Source organism: Numida meleagris, chromosome 14 (genome assembly GCF_002078875.1).
Source record: "Numida meleagris isolate 19003 breed g44 Domestic line chromosome 14, NumMel1.0, whole genome shotgun sequence".
Taxonomy (NCBI): Eukaryota; Metazoa; Chordata; class Aves; order Galliformes; family Numididae; genus Numida; species Numida meleagris.
In genome coordinates, this window is record NC_034422.1 from 6,352,661 (window position 1) to 6,373,857 (window position 21,197).

The window sequence follows — 21,197 nt, forward strand, 5'->3', positions numbered from 1 at the left end:
CCCATGAGTCCTTCCCTCCTCCAGCCCCATCCCTCACCGCCCTTTTCCCATCTCCCTGCAGGTGATTGCACTAAGTAAGAGGAGCAAAGAGGCTGAGACGGCTTTCCTGAGCGTTTGCAAGCAATTGATCGAGGCTCCAGGTAAGGACCGTGGCGGCGACCTGGCTGCATAGCGAGGAGGCAGCGCCGAGCAGCGGGGGCACAGCGCCCGGCCCCGGCCCCGCAGACGTCCGCTCTTTGCATGTTGCTTTGGAAATCCCAACTGAAGAGACAAGTGGAAACAGCTTTTGCCATCGCTGTGTTTCAGCCCCTGAGCCAAATGCATCTTGACATTAGAAAAGGAATACATTTGCTCAGCCCTTGTAATAACACTGCGGCTATCCCCAGTTGTCTTTTTGACGGTAAGTTGGGTGAAATGACGCAGCCCCAGCTCCTGGCAGCGGATTGTGGGGGCTGGGACCCCCCCCAGGGGCTCCTCACGCAGCTCGGGGGGAAACTGAGGCACAGCGCTGTGTGGTGGCCCCGGGGCTGCACCCGCCCCTGAGGACGGAGAGCTCCAAAGGGCTGAGGATGCACGGAAAGGCTCCTGCAGGGCCACTAATTCATTTTCCAGACATTTAGGAATAACAAAATGTTTTAATGATTTCTTAGGGGAATTAGGGAGACATATTTTTGTCCTCATTAAATTTTATCCTGCGCTACAAGAACCAAATGTCAGCTCGCTTTGCAGAATCCAGTTATCTTCCTGCCCTCTCCACCTCCTCTGCACCCTCCCTGCACACGCTGCCACCTGCACAGGGGTGCACACACATGCAGCCACATGCACAGCTGTGCAAACACTTGTAGTCACATACACACCCATGCAAACACATGCAATCGCATGCACACACGTGCAGACCCTAACACTTATCCCTGTGCTCATACAATTACATGCAATTACATGCAATCACATGTACACAAGTGCAATTACATGCACATGTAATTGTAATGTGCAACTGCATGTAATGATATGCAGTCACATGCAATGACATGCACACCTATGTAATCACGTGCAGTCCCATGTACATGCACACATTTGCATATTCCAGCACTTCTCCCTGTGCTCATGCGATCACATGCACACCTGTGCAATCACATGCAATTGCATGCCCACACATGTGCACACCCATGTGCACTCTGTCCCTGTCCATCCCCATCCGTGTGTCTCTCTGCAGCCGAACACTTCCCAAGCACACCATAAGTCCTGATTCGACACTTTTTGCTCTGAATGGCTGCTGTCAACACAAATCTCTGGCAGCGACTGCAACAGAGCCTGATTGCTCAGCAAGAATTGTGATAAGTGAGCTGCTGTGTGTCTGTAATTACGGGAGAAAACCGTAAATCTTTGGGATATTGTTCACACAGATGTGGCGTGAAGGGAAGGGGGAGAAGCAGTAAAATGTGTTAAAAGCATAATTAATGTCATTGTTGTTGGGGATGATTTGATTTAAGCCTGGCTTTGACGCGTGGAGGGTTTCGTAGGGCTCTGGTGGATGGGGTGGAGCAGGTTGGGATGAGGCAGCATGAGGGGTGCCAGCGTGGTGCGAGGGCTGCTGGTGCTGGGATGCAGCACAGGCACACGTGGGTACACCAAGGATGTGTGATGGATTCATGTGGATGCACCACGGATGCATGTGAATGCACCATGGGTGCACTGTGAATTAGCGCGGATGCACTGTGAATTCATGTGGGTGCACCATGGATGCACACGGATGAAGCATAGATGCACTGCAGATGCGCAGTAGATTCAGGTAGATGCTCTGTGGATACACTGTGCTTTCATGTGGATGCACCACAGATCCACTGTGGATGCACTGTTGGATGCACCATGGATTCACGTGGATGCACCATGGATGCACTATGGATTAGTGTGGATGCACTGTGGTTGCACCATGCATTCATGTGGATACAGCACAGATGCACCCTGGATGCACACGAATTCACCTGGATGCACCATGGATGCTCTGTGGATACCCTCTGCTCCTGTTTGTCCCCCAGTACAGAGGGCACAGGGACGGGCTGCAGCTCCCTGGGGACATTTGGTGCTGTGGGGTGCTGTGAGGGTGTGAGAAAGGCTCCCACGGTGCCAGGGCTGGGGACACAGCAGAGATTGGAGTCCCTCTGCAGCACTGCTGCTAAATGACATCCAATAACGCCAGCTAGTGGCAGGACTTATTATATAGACAGAAATATTAAAACACATATAGAGAGAGCCTATAGGACAACGGCTCCGATGTGATTTCTCATTGCGGGGAAGAGTGGAGCTGCCAGTGTGCATCGTGTCGGGCACTGCCCCAGCATTTATCGGCAGTGCCCCAGCTCCGGGGAGAGCACAGGGGGAGTCCCCAGCCCCTCTGCCGTGGGTGTAATTACCCGCATCGTTAGCTCGCCTGCTTACAGGCGTTATTAATGTCCAGGAGAGCATCCAGCCCTCTTCGGGGCTGTGCTGCGCATCTTCACCCTCCATCCCCTGTGGCTTGGGATGGTGGAGGGGGCAGTTCCCAAAATTCTTGAGTGAGTTTCCCCAGCGTGTTCGCAGCTGGATGGGCACCGAGCTGTGACGCCAGCTCCCATAAAGCATTCCAGGAGGGGTGGCACCAATGGCATTTGCACTAGGTGGTCCAGTGGAGTCCTGGGGGACCCCAGGCCCATTTTGCTGCTCACATCCATGCTGGGTGCTAGAAGGGAGGACCACGGGTCAAACCCTATGCATTTGGGGGCAGACACCCCCAAAACACTCACATTTCCCACAGAGGCAGCCACACATTGGGGTTTTTCCATCCCCATTATGCTGCTTTCCCCTTGGATGCCTGCCACTGTGCAGCTCCGTCACACTTCCCTGTTTATCTAACTTTTTGACCCTGGAGAATTCCAATCTATTTCCTCTCTTTTCCACAAAGAAAAAAAAAAAATAAAGCACCCCGAACCTATATTAACCTGGCTCAATAGGAGGCATTTTCTTGAACTTATTAAAAAATCCAGACTTGTAAATTAATTTGTTCATGTTGTACAATGGCAGTGCAGATGGACTCATTAGCATGCACACAACAAATAATTATAGATGAATTTTTAGCTGGCCTGCTTAATGGGCTTGCTGGGTTAATTATGTCAATGTATAATTACATCAGCCCTGGGAGACATAATGGCACACCCTGCTGAGCAGACACTAGCTAATGATGGTGTAATGCTGACAGAGGGAAGACATACGGCTCTGAAAGCACCTGCTTACCTCGGCACAAACTGCCATTGTCTGCACCCAGAGCAGGGGAGACCAGCGCCAGTGGTGCCACTGTGGTGCTCGGTTCCTGGGGGCTTCCAAGGGTGATGGTGGAACATGGTGGTGGCACATGGGGTGGCACGTGGGATGACACCCAAGGGTTCTGTTCCATCCATTGGAATGGTAGTGGTGGCACGTGGTGGCAACACAGGGAATGGCATCAAAGGTTCCATCCGTTGGGATGGTGATGGTGGCACATGGTGGTGGAACATGGGATGGCACCAAGGGTTCCATCCCTGGTTTTAAACAGGTTGCAGTTGGCTGCTGCCCTTGGAGTGGAGGGTGTGGGAATGAGGATAGTGGCACCCATAGTTGGGAAGGTGGGATGGGGCTGTTGGTGGTTGTCCCATGCCCCTGACCACCAGAGTGCTGTTGTCCGCAGACCCTGCTCCAGTGCTACTCCAGCGCCTTGAGCCTGAAAATCCACCCCTGAAGGATCTCAGCTGCCCCTGGAAGAAGTACCCGGAGCTCCTCGGCACCAAAGGTACCCACAGGGCCCATCAGTACTCTCCATCCGTGTCCTCATGTGCTTCCAAGCGCCGTGTGACACATGTCCCTCCCGCAGAACAGAGAGAGGGAACGCTGCCAGCAGCTGGGCTCACAGCGGCCGAGACCACGCTCCCCGACATCGACAGCAAAGCGCTTTTGGCCGAAACCTTGCTGCAGAGAAATGAGGCAGAGAAGCAAAAGTACGTGAATATGGGAAAGGATCCCCATGGCACCTCCTGCCTGGTGGTGTCCGCCTGTCTGTCCGTCTGCCAGCAGTTTCTGGGTGTGCCACGTGGTGCTGCTTGAGCAAATCGCTTATATTGAGGCCGGCGGACGAAGCTCATTAAGCGGCCTTTTAATTGTGAGGCTCCCGGCTTTCCCAGCGGCGCGCTTAGCAGCGCTTCATTGCTATTCCTTAACGCACCGCACCCGTAACAAACGAGGAATCTTTAAACCCTAAATTGCAGAGCTCTCCGAGTAAGTTCCTGGCAAGTACGGGCTATAAATAATGCAGAATAACTTTTCCCTGATTGCTTCCCCCCTCTAATTAATGACAGGAGGGGTTGCATTTCGGTGCAGAAGCATTTCCACTTTCCTGCGTTGGCTCCTCGTTTGGGGACACTGAGTAGGGACGGAGCTAGGACAACCCCCTTGGGTACCATGGGGCCAGCAGGGTTTGGGGACAGAGGATTGTCAAGGGTCCAGAGAATGTGGGCTGTGCTGGGTGATCTAGTGATGTGCATTGCCATCTCCTCTTCCATTTCACTAGTGATGTGTGTTGCCATTCCCTTTTCCATAGAATCACAGAATAATTAAGGTTGAGAAAGACCACTTAGTTCATCAAATCCAGTGACCAACCCATCACTGCCATGCCCACTCACAGAGTCATAGAATCGTGGAATCATTAAGGTTGGGAGAGACCTCTAGGATCACGAAGTCCAACCCCAACCCATCACCCTATGCCCACTAACCACGTCCCTCAGCAACCACATCCCCACGATTCCTGAGCACCTCTGGGGATGGTGACCCCACCACCTCCTTGGGCAGCCTGTGCCAGTGCCTCACCACTCTTTTGGAGATGAAATTGCTTCTAATGCCCAACCCAAACCTCCCTTGGTGCGACTTAAGGCCAATACCACTCGTCCTTGTGATATGCATTGCCATCACTTTCTCTGTTTCTCTAGTGATGTGCATTGCCACTCACTTTTCCATTTCTCTAGCAATGTGTATTGCCATTTTCCACCCAAAGTGAATTTTTACCACCAGGACTACAACCTACATAAATCCAACCCTCACGGCTGATGCCCCTCTCTCCACAGGGGGCTGCAGGAAGCCCAGCTCACCCTGGCCGCGCGGCTGGGGGAAGCCGAGGAGAAGATCAAGGTGCTCCATTCCGGTAAGGAGGATGGACTGTGGAGGCCACAGGGTGCTGAAGCCCCCAGCCCACTTCTCACCCCCATCTTCTCTCTTTCTCTCCACTGCCAGCGCTGAAGGCAACGCAGACAGAGCTGCTGGAGCTACGGTGTAAATACGATGAGGAGGCTGCCTCCAAGTGAGTCCCAGAGCGCAGGAAGAGACCCCAAGTTATGGTCACTCCCTAAATCTAAGATCCGTGTCTGTGCTGCTGTCCTACAAGGACTTTTGCCAACCACTGACTTTGTGTCCCTTGCCTCAGGGCTGGCATCTGTGTGCCAGCTGATGTTTCTTGCTTCTTCTTTCAGGGCTGATGAAGTGGCCATGATCATGACCAACCTTGAAAAAGCCAACCAGGTGAGCTGAGAATTTCCCAAATTTCCCATAGGGAATGGGAGCAGGATACTCAGGAGAGGCAGGCATGGTGCTGGGATTTGGTTCTGCCGCAGGCATGGGCTGCCTGTTCTGACACACTTTCTGGTCTCTTGCAGCGCGCTGAGGCTGCACAGCGGGAGGTGGAGAGCTTGAGGGAGCAGCTGGCGGCCGTCAACAGCTCCCTGCGCCTGGCATGCTGCTCCCCACAGGGCGCTGCCGGGGTGAGCAGCTCCTATAGCATTTGGGAACATACATCCCATAGTGGTTGAGAACATCCCATAGTGGCTGGAAGCAGTCATTGCAGCCGTGAGCATCCCAGAGCAGTTGGGAGCATCCCATCACAACTGGAAGTATCCCATTGCAGTTGGTAGCATCCCACCGTGGTTGGGAGCATCCCATAGTGATTGGGAGCACCCGTAGCAGCTGGGAGCATCCCATTGCATCCCAGAGCACAGCATAGAGGTTAGGAGCAGCCATCACGATCAGAAGTATCCCTTCGTGGCCAGGAGCACCCCATGCAGCCAGGAGCACTCTGTTCCACCTGGGAGCACAATTTTGCATTCAGCAGTATCCACCATGTTTGGGAGTGGTCCAGAAGCAAAGCAGGAAGGATCCAGGCATTTTTCCAGTGATCTGGGGTCATAACATTGCAGATGCAACATTCTGGCGACCAGCCTCCCGTAGGGTGGGGAGATTTGCAGCCCTATAGCAACCCACTGAGTATGGAAGACCTCTGAAGACAGACGAAGAGTCCATCCCACCCCATACCAATGACAGCCCCCATGTCCATGCATTGGGTGGCCAGGAACTAATGCTGTCCCCTCTCCCAGCAGGACAAAGTGAACTATTCCATGTGCTCAGGGTCAAGGCTGGAGGCCGCTCTGGCTGCCAAGGACCGGGAGATCCTACGGCTCCTGAAGGACATCCAACACCTCCAGAGCTCACTGCAGGAGCTGGAGGAATCCTCCGCCAACCAGATTGCTGAACTGGAGGGACAGCTGGCTGCCAAGAATGAAGCCATTGAGGTGTGAGGGCTTGGGTGGGCACAGGGTGGGCACTGATGTGACTGTGTTGGCTTCACACCATGAGTGTGTCCTCCACAGAAGCTGGAGGAGAAGCTGCAGGCGCAAGCAGACTACGAGGAGATCAAGACAGAGCTGAGGTAGGCCTGCTCCCGCGGTTGGGCACTGCGAGGCCACATCCCCCCCTCACCGCCCCTTGTTTCTCCCCCAGCATCCTGAAGGCCATGAAGGTGGCATCCTCCAGCTGCAGCCTGCCCCAGGCAAGTGCCGTGGCGCGGGCCCGGCGTCCTGGCGGGATGCGGGAGGCCTACAGGCCCCGCTGGAGCCCCGCCGCCCCAGCCCACCGCTGCTTTGCCCCTTGCAGAGCATGTCGAAGCCAGAGGAGGCCCTGCTGCTGGGGAAGGAGGCATTCTACCCACCACAGAAGTACCTGCTGGAGAAGCCCAGCCTGATGGCCAGCACTGGTAGGGTAACGGCAGCCACACGTTGCCTCATGTGCCATAACCTGTAGAAGCGTTGGTTGGAAGAGACCCTTAAGGTCATCAATCCAACCATCAACCTAATGCTACCAAGACCTTCACTAAACCATGTCTGTAAGAGCCATATCCGCACATACATTATAGAGTCATGGAATGGTTGGGTTGGAAGGGACCTTACAGTCCCCCAGCCCACCCCTGCCGTGGGCTGGGTGCCCCCCCAGCTCAGGCTGCCCTGGGTGCATTCATGGCCGTGGGCACCTTCAGGGATGGGGCGCCCACAGCTCTGGGCAGCAGTGCCAGGGCCTCACCACCATCTAAGTGAAGAAATCCCTCCTAACATCAAATCTAAGTCTCCTCTCTTTTAGTTTAAAACCATTCTCCCTTGTCCTATTGCTATCAAACTGTATATATATAGTTTTTAATACTGGTGTCCATGGTCAGTCCATGCCCAACCACCTGGTTGCTTCTCTACATGGAGTCTGGTGTGGGCAAAGGTCCAAATCTGGCGCTTGGCCACTGTGGTCGAAGTTATGATGTTCACCATAGCTTGCAAGCAGTGGGGTTGGATCCTGCCCCAGTGCTCAGAAAAAGTCTGGAGATGGGATGGGGTATTCCCATCTAGGGAAACTGAGACAGGAGCATCTAGCTGGCAGGACTATAGTGCGTGTCTGTCTCTCTCGTTCATCTCTAGAGGAGGATCCCTCTGAAGACGAGTCAGGGAAGGACCCACTGGGCATGGAGCAGGCGTTCCCATCTCCCCAGCAGCTTCCACACCCCTCAGCTGACGAGCCAGCCTCCCCTGCTCCTCTCCCAGCTGTACCTGGCCCTGGCCTGGCTCCTGAAGGCCCCCGGACGTTCCCACTGTCCCCCTTCCCAGGGGGAGAGCGGCTCCCAGGGGATGCGCTGCTCCCCAAGGGCCCCCCACTGCAGGGGCCCCCCTACAAGAGTGAGGGTGCCGGAGGGGGACTGCCCTTCCCCACTGCTTTTTTTGGAGCCAAAAGCAGCTCCATGCCCCCGAGCACTGTTCCACCCACCACCAGCCCACCTGATGAGCCTGCTGAGGGCAGTGGAGGCAGCTCTGCTGACGAGGAGCAGCTGGATACGGCTGACATCGCCTTCCAGGTGAAGGAGCAGCTGCTGAAGCACAACATTGGGCAGAGGGTCTTTGGGCACTATGTGCTGGGGCTGTCTCAGGGCTCTGTCAGTGAGATCCTGGCCCGGCCCAAGCCCTGGCGCAAGCTGACGGTGAAGGGCAAGGAGCCATTCATCAAGATGAAGCAGTTTCTCTCCGATGAGCAGAACGTACTGGCCCTGAGGACTATCCAGGTGCGCCAGAGAGGTGAGTGGTGGGCTGGCCCTGACACTGGGTCCTGCCCTGAACTGCCCCTCTGCCACCACTGCACTCACACCAGGAGCACCTGACCCCCATGGTGACACAGATAGGACACCGTGTGGAGTCACCCATGGCATTCAAGGGTTGTCCCCAGTGGTCCCAGGCACTGCTGTCCATGGGGCAGGGATGACACAACCTGTAATGGAAAGTGCACACCTGGGTGAGTTTCACCCATTTAGACTTCCATTTAACTGTTTTGTGGTATGCAAATCAACATGTTGGAACATACTGTTAAAATAATCAAGTTTTAGTGCTGCGGGACCATGGTATGGTGTTGTCACCGTTATGAAATAACTCCTGGCTCTGGGAACAGTGGCTCATCAGCAATGCTCTCGTTTGCCATGGTGACATCTGGTCCCATGTGTCCTCAGCCAGATGATGCCATGTTGTAGGCAAGAGCTGTCAGCAAGGGCTGGCAACAAATGGAGAGTGGTGTTTTTCTTAAATCCAGCATCCCTAAAAGTAACTAAACATAAGCAACAGTAAATAATTCCTGACATACAAGTGGAGCTTGTAGAACCAATGCTGGTGACAAATCTGTTGTCACGCTTCTTTGATCAGGTAGCATCACACCGCGGATCAGAACACCAGAAACCGGCTCCGATGATGCCATCAAAAACATCTTGGAGCAGGCAAAGAAGGAGATCGAGTCACAGAAGGGAGGTGAGTTCTGTCTATATGTGTTTGGAGACTGCAGCGCACGTAACATTGGGCCATCCCATCCAGAAACAAGGCTGAGACCTCAGGGTGGATGTGAAGGCTTAGGAATGCTTCCTAGCTTCTCCCATCCACATGCACAGCATGGGTCAAAATGGGTCTTTTTTGGCCATTTCTCCCAGTGCCATCCATAGAGATTTGGGAGGTGGTGGAAAGAACTGCTGTTAAATGTCAGTGGAAACAAAAGACTCAGGTATGAGTGCACATTGCCCTGTACCTGAGCTTTCAGAAACTTTGGACCTAATTTTTCCATCCCGCCTTCCACAAAACAGATGATTAAATGAGAGCACACGATCCACATGGTGTGAGGAATCATTAAAGCAGCTCTACTCACAGTCAATGACAAGAAATGAAATACATTAAAACAGGTAGTCTGCTGAGAAGGCAGAATCCTGGAGAATTACATTAGACAGGAATGGTGGAAAAACAGGCAGGGAAAACAAACATGTTTATTGCCATCATTGGTAATGGGATTTATTTTGCATTTGTCAAAATGGAATCACACTTAGGTGCAGGAACATCGTGGCTGCTTTCCAGCCTCTCTGCCCAGCTGCCCCCAGTTTTGTTGATCTGCATGGTGCCAATATGGTATGGGACATCCCTTTGGCCAGTTTGGGTCAGCTGTGCTGGCTCTGTCCCATCCCACCTCCTTGTGCACCCCCAGCTCCTCACTGCAGGGCAGCATGAGAAGCTGAAAAGTCCTTGACTAAATGTAAGCTCTGAACAGCTAGAGCCAAAACATCGGTGTGTTATCAGCGTTACTCTCACTCTAAACCCAAAATACACCACCATACCATCCACTGGGAAGAAAATTAACTCCATCCCAGCCAAAAACAGGACAGGAACAAAACTCAAAATTTCAAAGCCTTCTCCCCCTCCTCGCCGGCACCTCTGTGAGTTCTGCACCCAGCGGTTTCCCTCATTCCTCATCTTCGCAGGTGAGCCCAAAAACCAGTCAGCTTCTCAAGCGGTGACCAACGGAGCGGGTGGCAGCAGCTCAGAGGATGCCATCAAGAGCATCCTGGAGCAAGCACGGCGGGAGATGCAGGCGCAGCAGCAGGCACTGCTGGAGATGGAGGCAGGGGGCAGTGGGCGGCCTGGGGGCACGCCGCCCACCGAGCGATCCACGTTGGCCGCCGTCAGTCAGAACATCGTCCCTGCCTATGTCAAGCAGGAGGAGGGCAGTGGGGCCAGCCCTGGTCCCCCGCAGACGCCCCTTGCCGTCCTCTCACCTGCTGCCTTTGTGCAGAGCATCATCCGCAAGGTGAAGTCGGAGATTGGCGATGCTGGCTCTTATTTCGACCAGCACTGGGCATCGGAGCGCAGCCTGCTCAGCCGACCCTACACTTCTGTCTCGCCTTCGCTCTCGTCCTCTTCCTCGAGCTACTCCGGCATGGCCAACGGACGAGGCTGGCCAAGGAGTGAGCCTGCCGAGAGCGGAGCCAACGAGGATGAGCTGCCGGTGGCCGAGGATGAGCCACACCGATTGACGGAGATGAAGGTGGAGGGTGCTGGCATGGAGCCGGCGGCCGGTGGCCGACTGTCCTACTACCCTGCCTATGTACCGCGCACCCTGAAGCCCACTGTGCCTCCACTGACACCAGAGCAGTATGAGTTGTACATGTACAGGGAGGTGGACACGCTGGAGCTGACCCGGCAGGTCAAGGAGAAGTTGGCCAAGAATGGCATCTGCCAGAGGATCTTTGGAGAGAAGGTACCAGCGTGGGGAATGGAGTCTGGTGTCCCCTCTGTGGGGTGGGAACAGTTCACATCAGCACCTAGGGCTGGTTGACGTCATCTAGCACTTCCTGTCAGGGTACCCACTGTGCCCCAGGGATCCCCTCAGAGTCCTTGATGTCCAACCCAACCCCAAAGAATCTCCTGATGGCCACCACCGGTTGTTTGGTGGCACTGCCCACAGGGAACATGCCGTCTCCAGAACCCATACCCACTGGGTAGCCCTGAGGGTGATCCCAGCACCTGCACCAAGCACTGGGACCAAGGGATTTTGGCACACCTTGGGGTGTGAGTGCATGCCCTGTCCCCTTCACCCATCCTGCTCCTTGCCCCAGTGCGGCCGGGCTCGCATCCTGTTCAGCAGGGACAATGGCCAGGCAGCAGCCCAGCACGTAACACCTGCACCGTGTCCAGGTACTGGGCCTGTCCCAGGGCAGTGTGAGTGATATGCTGTCACGCCCCAAGCCATGGAGTAAGCTGACGCAGAAGGGCAGGGAGCCTTTCATCCGCATGCAGCTCTGGCTGACGGACCAGCTGGGGCAAGGCATCAGCCAGCAGCCGACCCCCTCCCAGGGTAAGTGCCACCGCTGCTGCGTCTCTTGCTCTATAAACACCCCGATGCTGTTCCCATCCATCTCCCGCATCCTAACATGAGGATTTGGTTGTGTCCCCATCCCACACAGCATCACCTCAGCAACAGCAGCTGCCCCAGGCTGCCTGACATCACCCATTCTTCCTTCAGTCCAAAGCCACCTCTCCAACACATCCAGCTCATTCCAACCCCCCTTAATTAGTATGTTAGACAAGATAGGGCTGTTGCTCAGCTCCTTCAAATGTTATTTTGTCAGAAATGGGTTTTGAAAGTCATTTACTTAAAAAGAAAAAAAGGAAAAATGCAACAAAAGTCCTTGGCTTTGTGCCTGGAATAAAGAAGTAGTTGGGTTTTTATGTTAATATTGTGTTTTCTCTCTTTAATTATTCCACTGTTGCTCCTGCTCAGCCACAGGTGCCAGAGAGGCTCTGCTGGCTTTCCTCCTTTCAGGAATATTAAATAATAATAGTGAATAACAGATGAATAATAAAAATAACCCCACATTCCTGCTGCCAGCCCCTCCCTCAATCCATTCCATGCTTGCGGCCCTCTCTTGGGTTTGGGCAATGACTTCCCGCCAGAGCCATTGACTTGTCCTCTCCCTGGTGCCATACAGCCAGCCCTGCCGAGCCGCAGCCTTCCCCCTCGCCGCCTCCCAGCCCCACCGAGCATGAGAAGGGCTCTCAGGAGCCCCTCACCCTCGCCCTGGAGAGCAGCAAGGAAAACCAGCAGCCCGAGGGCAGAGTGGTGGCAGGCAAGGCACATCCCAACAGCCAGGGCCCTGTGGGCATCCAGGAGATTGTCGCCATGTCCCCTGAGCTGGACACCTACTCCATCACCAAGAAGGTCAAGGAGGTGTTGACGGACAACAATTTAGGTGCGAGCGCCATTTTGGGAGATGCTGGTGAGGCCAGTGGGTTCCCAGTTGACTGGCTCTGTTGATGTGATGTTGGGTGATGGAGTGATGGGGTGATGGGGTAGTGGGTTGACGTGGAGATGAGGTGACAGGGTGATTGGGATGTGGCTGGCTGGGCAGTGGTGGGACCTGTCCCACTCTAACCACATCTGCTTCTCTTCTGCCAGGCCAGCGGCTGTTTGGGGAGAGCATCCTGGGCCTGACGCAAGGCTCGGTGTCCGATCTCCTCTCCAGGCCCAAGCCATGGCACAAGCTGAGCCTGAAGGGGAGGGAGCCCTTTGTCCGCATGCAGCTGTGGCTCAATGACCCCCACAATGTTGAAAAACTGCGTGACATGAAGAAGCTGGAGAAGAAAGGTGAGCGTGGGGGCTGGGTGGCAGCGGACGAGCGGGGCGGAGGGGCCTGAGCGGCGCGCAGCTCTGTCTCCTCTCCTGCAGCCTACCTGAAGCGCCGGTATGGGCTGATGAGTGCTGGCTCAGACAGCGAGTCCCCTGGCGCCCGCTCCGAGTGTGCCAGCCCCAGCCTGCAGCCCCAGGACCTCAGCCTCCTGCAGATCAAGAAGCCACGGGTGGTGCTGGCCCCCGAGGAGAAGGAAGCCTTGAAGAAAGCCTACCAGCTGGAACCCTACCCCTCCCAGCAGACCATCGAGCTGCTCTCCTTCCAGCTCAACCTCAAGACCAACACCGTCATCAACTGGTTCCACAACTACAGGTATGGATGCTGCTGGTAAACAAAACAACCCTGAAATATGTCTTCAAATAGTGATATTTAAAAAAAAAAGTGATGGGGGAAATATGTGCAAAGGTGGGTCAGTTTGGAAGGCTGCAAGCTGGAAGGAGCTCAAAGGATGAGAGGTAATGGTCTTAAGTTGCACCAGGAGAAGTTCAGGTTGGATAGTCAGAAAAATTTATTCTACAAGAGTGGTCAGGTGCTAGAATGGCCTGCCCAGAGAGGTGGTTGAGTCACCATCCCTAGAGGTGTTCAAGAAGCATTTAGATGTGGTACTAAGGGACACGATTTGGTGGGGAAATAGTGGTGGTAGGTGGACAGTTGGACTAGATGATCTTGGAGGTCTTCCCTAACCTTGGTGATTCTGTGGTTCATGGTGGGGGTGGGTTAGGGTTGGACGTGATGATCTTAGTGGTCTTTACCAACATTAATGATTCTATGATTCTGTCATGGTATGAATGACGAGTTGGGGTTTTTATGTTTGAAGCATTCAATGCAAAGTATTCCTGCCTGTTGATGTTTTTCCCAACCAGTATGATCAGTGACACCCTGTGGTTGTGCCCCACAGGTCAAGGATGCGCCGGGAGATGCTGGTGGAGGGCACACAGGACAACGACACGGACCCAGAGCAGAGTGGTGGAACAGCCGGCCCAGGGCCTAGGGCCCCACACAGCCCCGACTCAGATGCTGAGGACCGAAAACCCCTTTTCAGTGCAGGCGAGCACCCTTGCACTGGCGAGGTGAAAGTGAAAGAGGAGCAAGGAGAGGTGGGCAGCTGGAGCCGCCGGCGGGACTCACGCAGCCCAGCTGGGACAGCGGAAAGCACTGGGCCCCCACAGGAGGAGCGAGGGGGAGCCCCCCGCGCCGCTGCCCCCAGCACCGGCAGCCTCCCACGGCGGGGAGGCCGGGCCAGGGCCTCCGGAGGTCCTCCACCACCACCACCACCGCTGCATCCCGACCCTGGTGGCTCACAGTCATCGGCCGGCTCATCCCGCTGTAGCCTGGAGGTGTCCCCCAGCTCGCCCTCCGCTGCCTCCTCACCTGGCCTCGCTGGTTCAGCGTCACCAGGGCCATCCTCTGCCGGGCCAGTGTCACCAGCACTGCCACCAGCCCCATGTCCCCGGCTCAGCACCAGCGTCCAGCGACGTCACGAGAAGATGGCCAACCTCAACAACATCATCCACCGCCTGGAGCGGGCTGCCAACCGCGAGGAGGTCCTCGAGTGGGAGTTCTGAGCTGCCTTCAAACACACACATCTCTCTATATTTTGTTAAACTCAGCGCGCACTGAGAGGTGGACCTGGCAAAGGCATCCACAGAGCCGCCCCAGCTTTGTTTTCAGTGTGAAAAACTGGGAACGATTTTAGAAAAGAAAAAAAAATATTTATAGACCTCTTTTAGATATTTTAATAAAAGGATACTTTGGAATTTATTAACAGCTTAAGCTGCTTTGATATTAAAGATAGCTATAAAATCAAGATGATGTAGCAGTCGTGTCATTAAATGTACACTGAAGTCTTGTAGTTTGCCACTGGATGAGATTAAAAACAAACAAAAAAAACCCACAGAAAAGACTTATTGAGCAAAGCCATCAAGAAGCACTATGAGACTGACCAAATTTAATAAACTTCTGCATAGCGGTTTTCCACATCTGTCTGTAAGACACTGCATTGCTTCTGCCCCAGCCAGAGACTGTGTTATAGTCCATGAAGACTCTAAATCAGAAACCTTGATGCCATCGAGTATGTATTTAGTTCTGGTGGTATGTTTTTGAAACCTTTGTAACACAGAATGTCACGTGCAGTTGTATATGTTGTAGAAATGTCTGCAATAGCCTTCTGGAACAAGATGTAGCATGGTACAAACACGGCCCATCGTGCTCCCTTGAGTAAGCAGCTGGTGCTGGCCCCAAGCACCCGGACAAGGGGGAAAAAGGCCAAACAGATCCAAATGAAGCAAGCTGTCTCTGATTATGGTGGCGATGGGAAGAGGTACCTGGGTTTGACGCCTGGGGCAGCTCCAGCTGGCTGGGGATGGTATTCGGGGTCCCCATGCTCTACCATCATACGGAAAATGAAATCACCAGTGCCTGGGGACTCCGAGAAGCCAGGATGCGCCCTGCTTGGGATTCTCCCTGCCTCATGTCCAGCTCTGGGGGCTGAAGCACTTTTTTGGTTTGGAGGCTTTGGGCTATGGGCAGGGGGAGCATCCCCTTGCCATGGCCATGTCCTCTTTCTATGGCCGTGTCCCATTGCCATGGCCATGTCCCCTTGCCATGACCACATCCCATTGTCATGGCCATGTCCCCAAGCAGTGGCTTCTACAGCATGTCTCAGTGAGCTGAGGCAAGCCCTGGAGTGTCAAGCCATGCTCCTGCCCTACACTATGCTTGGGGCTGAGTTGGACAAAGCACAATGGTGCCTTGCTGCTGACCCAGTGCCACGCCGCAGGAGTGGTGCGGTGGCACTCCAGCACCCAGATCGCGTCCCCAGGGTGTCCCCAATTCACTGCCCCCGCCAACAAAATGCCTTTAGAAGAGGAGGGTGGATTGTGTGGGTTGTTCTGTATTGTTTCCTGTCCATTCCGTTTCTTGATGCATTTTGCAAGCGCCAAGAATGCGGCGTGCCACGCTCCGGCCATCTGTCACCTGGCAAGAGGCATCGCAGGGCCCTGCAGGGAGCTCGATGCCAGCTCCGAGGCTATGCATTGACTTGTTTTCCACTGTAGACATTTTTATCAGAATAGAAGGTATTTTTATACTCTGGTGGTAGTCAGGGAGCAATTTCAAAAGCAAACCCATTGGGCTCTCCAAGAGCAAGCTCGGCTCTGCACTGGCGTGAGCTCCCCGAGGTCACCCTGCTGCCACCGCGCTGCCGATGGCCGAGGCGTACCCATTGCCGACTGTTCTCCGTAGTGTGCTTGTGTTAGCTTTAGTGGAACGGGATTTGATGAAGCACTTAGGGTAGTCTTTGGAACATGGAAATCCTGTTGTACTAAAAGCTAGTGGGACATACCGATCACATTTTGTTATAGGCTCATGTACTGTACTTCAAAAGTTTCTATGAGATCGATGAACTTTGTTAACGATTTTGGAAGGAACAAGTTCTGTAAAGAGCCACTAAATACAGAAGTTGGATAAGACTCTTGGCATCGCGGTGTGTTTCTTCGCAGGAACTGAGACATGCGGCGGTGGCTCCCGCTGAGTTTCGCCCTCGCGTTGGGTTTTGGGGCTCTTGCAGCCATCAGTGTCACTCCACTGGGAGAAAGGGGGGTGTTCATGAGATCGGTCCAGCTCGGGGTGCAGTCTTGCCCCATGGCAGCCACTGCACGTGTCCCTGGTGCTTCGTTCCGGGTTGTGTCTGCTTTGGCTTCCATCAGGACCCTCCTGACCTTACAAAGCTCAGCATCACCTGGTGATTTTGTAGCTTCCACCACGAGGCAGGGAGGTTGGCGTGTAATGAATTAATAAATCCATATGTTGCGTATCTGCTTAAGCTTGTTTGTCGACTAACATGTTGGGAAGGATTTATTTTTAATGAATATCTGAACACCTCAAAAAGCTCAGCTGGCTGCCATGGAAACCACAGCGGCTGCGTTCTCCATCTGGATGCAGGAGGACATCACCTCAGCTGCCCTCTGTGAGCCAGAATGCCATGCAGGATGGCAATGCCACCTATGTGACAGCAAGGTCCCCGTCCCTGCGTGACACTACCACCAGCCCCAGGAAGGGGATGAGTATTTTGTCCTGGCTCAGTGACCCACAGCCTTAGCAGAAGGCTGGGGAACCAGGGGGCACCACATGGTGCTGCCCATGAGTCGGGTTTTAGCAATAGCAATGTGCTCTAATGAGGATGGGAGCTAACGGAAATGTTTGACTGTTGGGGCTCAGATTATTGGGGGAAAAAACAAATTCTGCAGCTGGTTTGCAGACAATCTGTTTTCCATCTGATGACACTTCTGCTCGTAGCAATGCCGCAATCATTTGTGTGTGTATAGATAGCAGTGGGGACAGCTCAGTGGTTCATCCCCATCCTCACCAGCACAGCTTCCAAGACACAACCACACGGATTTGTGGCCTTCTGGACTCTGCTGTGTGATTTCTGTCACTCAAAAAGCAACCTCTATGCTGTCCCTACATGGGACCAACACAATGTCCTGATGTCACCCGAGTGGCACCATCCCATCCCATCCCCAACCACAACCCCATGCCCATCCCCAAACCCATCCCCAACTCCAACTCCATCCCCAACCTCATCCCCAGGGCTCGGGGGTGCTTCAGGGCCTGAAGGTTCATTTTCACCTGAGCCAAATGTGCAAATGAGAAGGAGGCCAGGAGGGAATTTAGGAAGCAATATTTATTGTAGAAAAAAAACTTGAGTCAGTTCTGAGAAGTCAAACAGAGATGGGGCCATTTGGCCCAACCCAAGGTGCCTCTTGCTCCCAGATTTGGGGAGCAAACCCAAGAGGGGAGGGATTCAAGAGCTTTAGTGAAGGAGGAGCTGGTGGGATGCCCAACTACAGCAGTCACCACACTGGCTGGGGTATCACAAAGTCCCTGGGCCAGCAGAATGGATACGAACCAGAGAAATGTCTGCGTGAGACCCCAAGGCTCCAGTGGCAACTACGCTCTGCTTGTGCACATGAATCACTCCGCTCCCTCTGCTGCTGACATGCACGTTCCTGTTCATCGCCGTGACACTTCCCCTTTGTCAGCCAGCCCGGGGGTGACGCCAGCCCTAAAATATCTGTCCCGGAGCCCTGGAGGATGTGGCTGGGTGCAGGCAGCTCCACTGCATGGTGAAGTGGAGGACCAGGATCCTGCTGGGTGCTGTCAGCACGCAAACACGAGACCATGGTGGCTGTTGTGTTGGCACTGTGCTGCTGGGGAAGTGCCCGTGCATTTGTTCTACAAACCGCATCCTGTTGGAGCAGAGGGATGCCATGGTGCTCAGATGGCCTTAGGGAGGGGAAGGCAGTTCCAGCTCTCTGGCAGTGCAACCCCCGTCCAACCCCCCCCAGAATCCTTGCATCCGGAGGTCCCAGTGCACCCAACTCAGCGATCGCTCCCCAGGAGCTGCGAGTCCCGCAGAGGGAACTGAGGTGGCACCAAGGACACTGCATGCCCGCAAGGCCTCTCAGGGCCGGTGCTGGCACTGCCGGTGCTGCCAGTCTTGCCGCAGCCGGGCCACCTCCTGCCCGTACCGCTCGTGCAGCCGGCAGAACACCGAGATCTCAGCCACCCCGGCGTCACCGCTGGATGCTCGCCTGCGCGGAGGCAGCGGCGGTGGCCGTGGGTTGGTGTCACCATCACAACCCGCAGCATCATGCAGCTGGTCCATGCTGGGCGCATTGTTCCACACCGCGCAGCCGTTCTCCTTTGGCGGAACCGTGGGCAGAGGCGGCAGCGAGTGCTCCATCCCCAAAGGCCGTGCCTTGCAGCAGGCCGGGGCGTGCCGGCAGCTCCACCGCATCTCCTCCAGCTGCTTCTCCAGCTCCCGCACCACCAGCCGCATGTAGTCGAAGCTGGCCCGCGACAGCGCCTTCACCCACGCCTCCATGGCCGCCTGGCTGTCGGCCGCCAGCACGTAGGTGCGCGATTTGGTGCCGCCGAAGCGGATGGCGAAGGCGAATTCCTCGGCCGAGTCGCAGAGCTCCACGGTGCAGCCCTCCAGCACGATGACGCCCACCGGCTCGCGGCTCTCGCGCTCCTCGAAGTAGAAGAGCATGTTGCCCTTGAGCACGAACCAGCGGCGGTGGTACGCCGTGTGCCGCTCGCCGCGCTTGTAGAGGAACCCGGCGTTGTCGGCCGGAGAGTCGCAGGTGGCGTAGAACACCAAGCTGCGCTCGTTCAGCTTCATGGCTGCGGGGAGAGAGGGCGCGGGCGGTGTGTGCGCAGTGCTGCGCTGCTCCTTGTTCCTGGTGGCACCCAGGAAATGGAGACGGAGAGCAAACACCGCGGGCGGGCTCACCCCGTGGCGCTGCGGTGCTGCGGGTTGGGTGCTCCCAGGGAGGGCTCTGCACCCCACGGAGTCTCGTCCCATAGTGAGCCCCACGTGAGGCTGGTGCCCCCCCCTCCCGCTGTCCCACGTCACCCGGCGCAGGTGGCCTTGTCACCGCGCTCCTCCCCGCGGCACGGCCCACGTGCAGGTCTGGCTCATGGGACCCTCACGGGGCAGCGTCACGCGGGGCCGGGCCGCCTCTCCCCGTGTCCCCGCGCAGCGGTGGCCTCACCGTCCCGTTCCTTCCACCCACCTGGGCTGTGGGGCACGGCGCTGCTCTATCTCTGGGCTCCGGCTGCGGGTGGCCGTGGGGGACACGGAGGCGCTCGATGCGGGGACGGCAGCTGGCGCGGGGCTGGCACCCTGCTGTCCCCACTCGCTCTGCCCCAAAATGACGAATTTCAGCGCGTCACCGCTGCCTGCCTAGCACAAGACGGACCCGTGTGAGGATGACCATTATTTTCCTATTGAGCCACATCGTAGGGTGAAAGGAGCCAGGAGAGGGCTCCCAGCTCGGGGACACCAATAGGGACCCCAAAGCCTTTTCGGGGGGGGGAACCTTTGCGCGCGAGGAGGACGCTCCAGTCCTCAGCGGGACCGCCCCGGCCGAACCCCACCGCCGTTCCCCAGCACCGCGCGGCCCCGCTCCGCTTCGGCCCCGCTCCAGTCCCGCTCCGGTCCCGCTCGGGGCCGGCCCCGCTCCCATCCCCCGGGCACCTTTTGTCCTCGGCTTCCCGCACCCCGGCTCGGCTCGGGCCGCCCCGCGGGCGGGGCACTGCCACCCGGCTCCTCCCCGCCCGCTGCCGCCACCGCCCCTCGCGGAGCCCGGCCCGACCCGGGGGTCCCAGCAGGATGGATGGATGGATGGGTGGATGGGTGGGTGAATAGGTACAGAGAGATCTAGACAGGCTGAGCAGTGGGCCCAGGTGAACCTCATGAGGTTGAACAAATCCAAGTGCAAGGTCTGCACCTGGGTCGTGGCAACCCCTGCAATCGGTACAAGCTGGGGATGAAAGGATCGAGCACAGCCCTGCCAAAACGAACTTGTGAGTACTGGTGGCAGCTGGACATGAGCCAGCAGGGTGCCCTCGCAGCCCTAAAGCCAACCATATCCTGGGCTGCATCCAAAGCAGTGTGGGCAGCAGGGTGGGGGAGGTGCTGCTGCCCTTCCTGCTCTGTTCTGGCACAGGGTGCCCAGAGAGGTGGTGGTGCCCCGTCCCTGCAGACACCCAAGGTCAGGGCACGGGGCTGTGAGCACTGATGGAGCTGTGAGTGTCCCTGTGCACTGCAGGCAGTGGGACCTGATGGCCTTTGGGGGTAACTTCCAACTCGAATAGTTCTGTGATTCTGTGATTCCATGAATGCATGGATGGGTGAGAAAGGCAAGAGTTCCGCACTCACCACTGCTGCACAACACTGTGTTTTTTACTGGCTCTCCATTTCCTCCAGTTTCTTTGTTCCCCTGCTCAGCAACGTGCACGTTTCGGTGGAAGCGTTGTTGGGTTTTGCTTTGCAGGGAGCCAAGAAATCCCACTGCATGCAGGCAACCACTGCTGCAGGGGCGGAGGTTTTCAGTTCACCAAAAGGTTCCTCTGTCACCTGAGGACTTTCTCTTTCGGTCTACGAAAAGAGATTGAAGCAGCACTAAAACCACCTAGGCTTTACCTTCCCTCCTACACAGGGGGGCTCTGCCCACCACCCTGCAGTGCCCATTGGCACAGCCACATCTGGAGGACAGAGAGCCATGGAGGGGAGGCAGAGCTTTATTAGAGTGGAGGGGGTCATGGAGTGCCCCGAGTGCTCCCTGCAGCCGCCTTAGCAGGAGTCGCGGGGTTGTTCCTCCCCTCTCTTTTGGAGAATCGTTCCAATTCCTCAAAACCCAACAGCAAAATTCCCCGTGAGTTTTGCTTCCTGTTGGGTCTCCCTTGGGACGGCCGCGTTTTGCCGCACGCTCCAGGCACTTCCTCTTCTGGGCAGCCCCGTGACATTGCCCCGTTGTCCTTGTGGCATCCTCCCAGCAAA

General features: G+C 55.7%; 2 protein-coding genes across 7 annotated transcripts in view; one reads left to right on the forward strand and one right to left on the reverse strand.

Moving 5' to 3' along the window:
* CUX2 (cut like homeobox 2) overlaps nucleotides 1-16,317 on the forward strand; it is a 53,708-nt gene extending 37,391 nt beyond the window's left edge. The window contains exons 1-20 of one of the 3 annotated variants that reach the window (XM_021413058.1): nucleotides 75-140; nucleotides 307-400; nucleotides 3,698-3,799; nucleotides 3,881-4,004; nucleotides 5,124-5,200; nucleotides 5,290-5,356; nucleotides 5,526-5,574; nucleotides 5,709-5,813; nucleotides 6,423-6,617; nucleotides 6,696-6,754; nucleotides 6,826-6,874; nucleotides 6,979-7,078; nucleotides 7,785-8,432; nucleotides 9,048-9,149; nucleotides 10,142-10,917; nucleotides 11,355-11,514; nucleotides 12,149-12,409; nucleotides 12,616-12,804; nucleotides 12,886-13,159; nucleotides 13,746-16,317. In XM_021413058.1, coding sequence (XP_021268733.1) covers nucleotides 319-400; nucleotides 3,698-3,799; nucleotides 3,881-4,004; nucleotides 5,124-5,200; nucleotides 5,290-5,356; nucleotides 5,526-5,574; nucleotides 5,709-5,813; nucleotides 6,423-6,617; nucleotides 6,696-6,754; nucleotides 6,826-6,874; nucleotides 6,979-7,078; nucleotides 7,785-8,432; nucleotides 9,048-9,149; nucleotides 10,142-10,917; nucleotides 11,355-11,514; nucleotides 12,149-12,409; nucleotides 12,616-12,804; nucleotides 12,886-13,159; nucleotides 13,746-14,412 — 4,086 coding nt within the window. In that variant the 5' untranslated portion in view covers nucleotides 75-140; nucleotides 307-318 and the 3' untranslated portion in view covers nucleotides 14,413-16,317. Of the gene's footprint in view, nucleotides 1-61; nucleotides 141-306; nucleotides 401-3,697; nucleotides 3,800-3,880; nucleotides 4,005-5,123; nucleotides 5,201-5,289; nucleotides 5,357-5,525; nucleotides 5,575-5,708; nucleotides 5,814-6,422; nucleotides 6,618-6,695; nucleotides 6,755-6,825; nucleotides 6,875-6,978; nucleotides 7,079-7,784; nucleotides 8,433-9,047; nucleotides 9,150-10,141; nucleotides 10,918-11,354; nucleotides 11,515-12,148; nucleotides 12,410-12,615; nucleotides 12,805-12,885; nucleotides 13,160-13,745 lie in introns of those variants that run through there. The other 2 variants (XM_021413059.1, XM_021413060.1) reach the window with 2 other exon arrangements.
* On the reverse strand, nucleotides 17,522-20,253 carry FAM109A (family with sequence similarity 109 member A). 4 transcript variants are annotated; one of them, XM_021413368.1, is made up of 3 exons: nucleotides 19,893-20,253; nucleotides 19,429-19,594; nucleotides 17,522-19,036 (listed from the first exon to the last, which is right to left on the reverse strand). In XM_021413368.1, the coding sequence occupies exon 3, from the start codon at nucleotides 19,032-19,034 to the stop codon at nucleotides 18,312-18,314; it is 723 nt and encodes a 240-aa protein (XP_021269043.1). In that variant the 5' UTR covers nucleotides 19,035-19,036; nucleotides 19,429-19,594; nucleotides 19,893-20,253; the 3' UTR covers nucleotides 17,522-18,311. The 4 variants fall into 4 exon arrangements, with proteins under 4 accessions (XP_021269043.1, XP_021269041.1, XP_021269045.1 ...); XM_021413366.1 differs by having other exon boundaries at nucleotides 19,429-19,598; XM_021413370.1 differs by lacking the exon at nucleotides 19,893-20,253 and adding an exon at nucleotides 19,735-19,880.

Bases quoted from the DNA above. Each gene is read 5' to 3' on its own strand.
- FAM109A (XM_021413368.1), bottom strand. From the start codon at position 19,034: ATGAAGCTGAACGAGCGCAGCTTGGTGTTCTACGCCACCTGCGACTCT.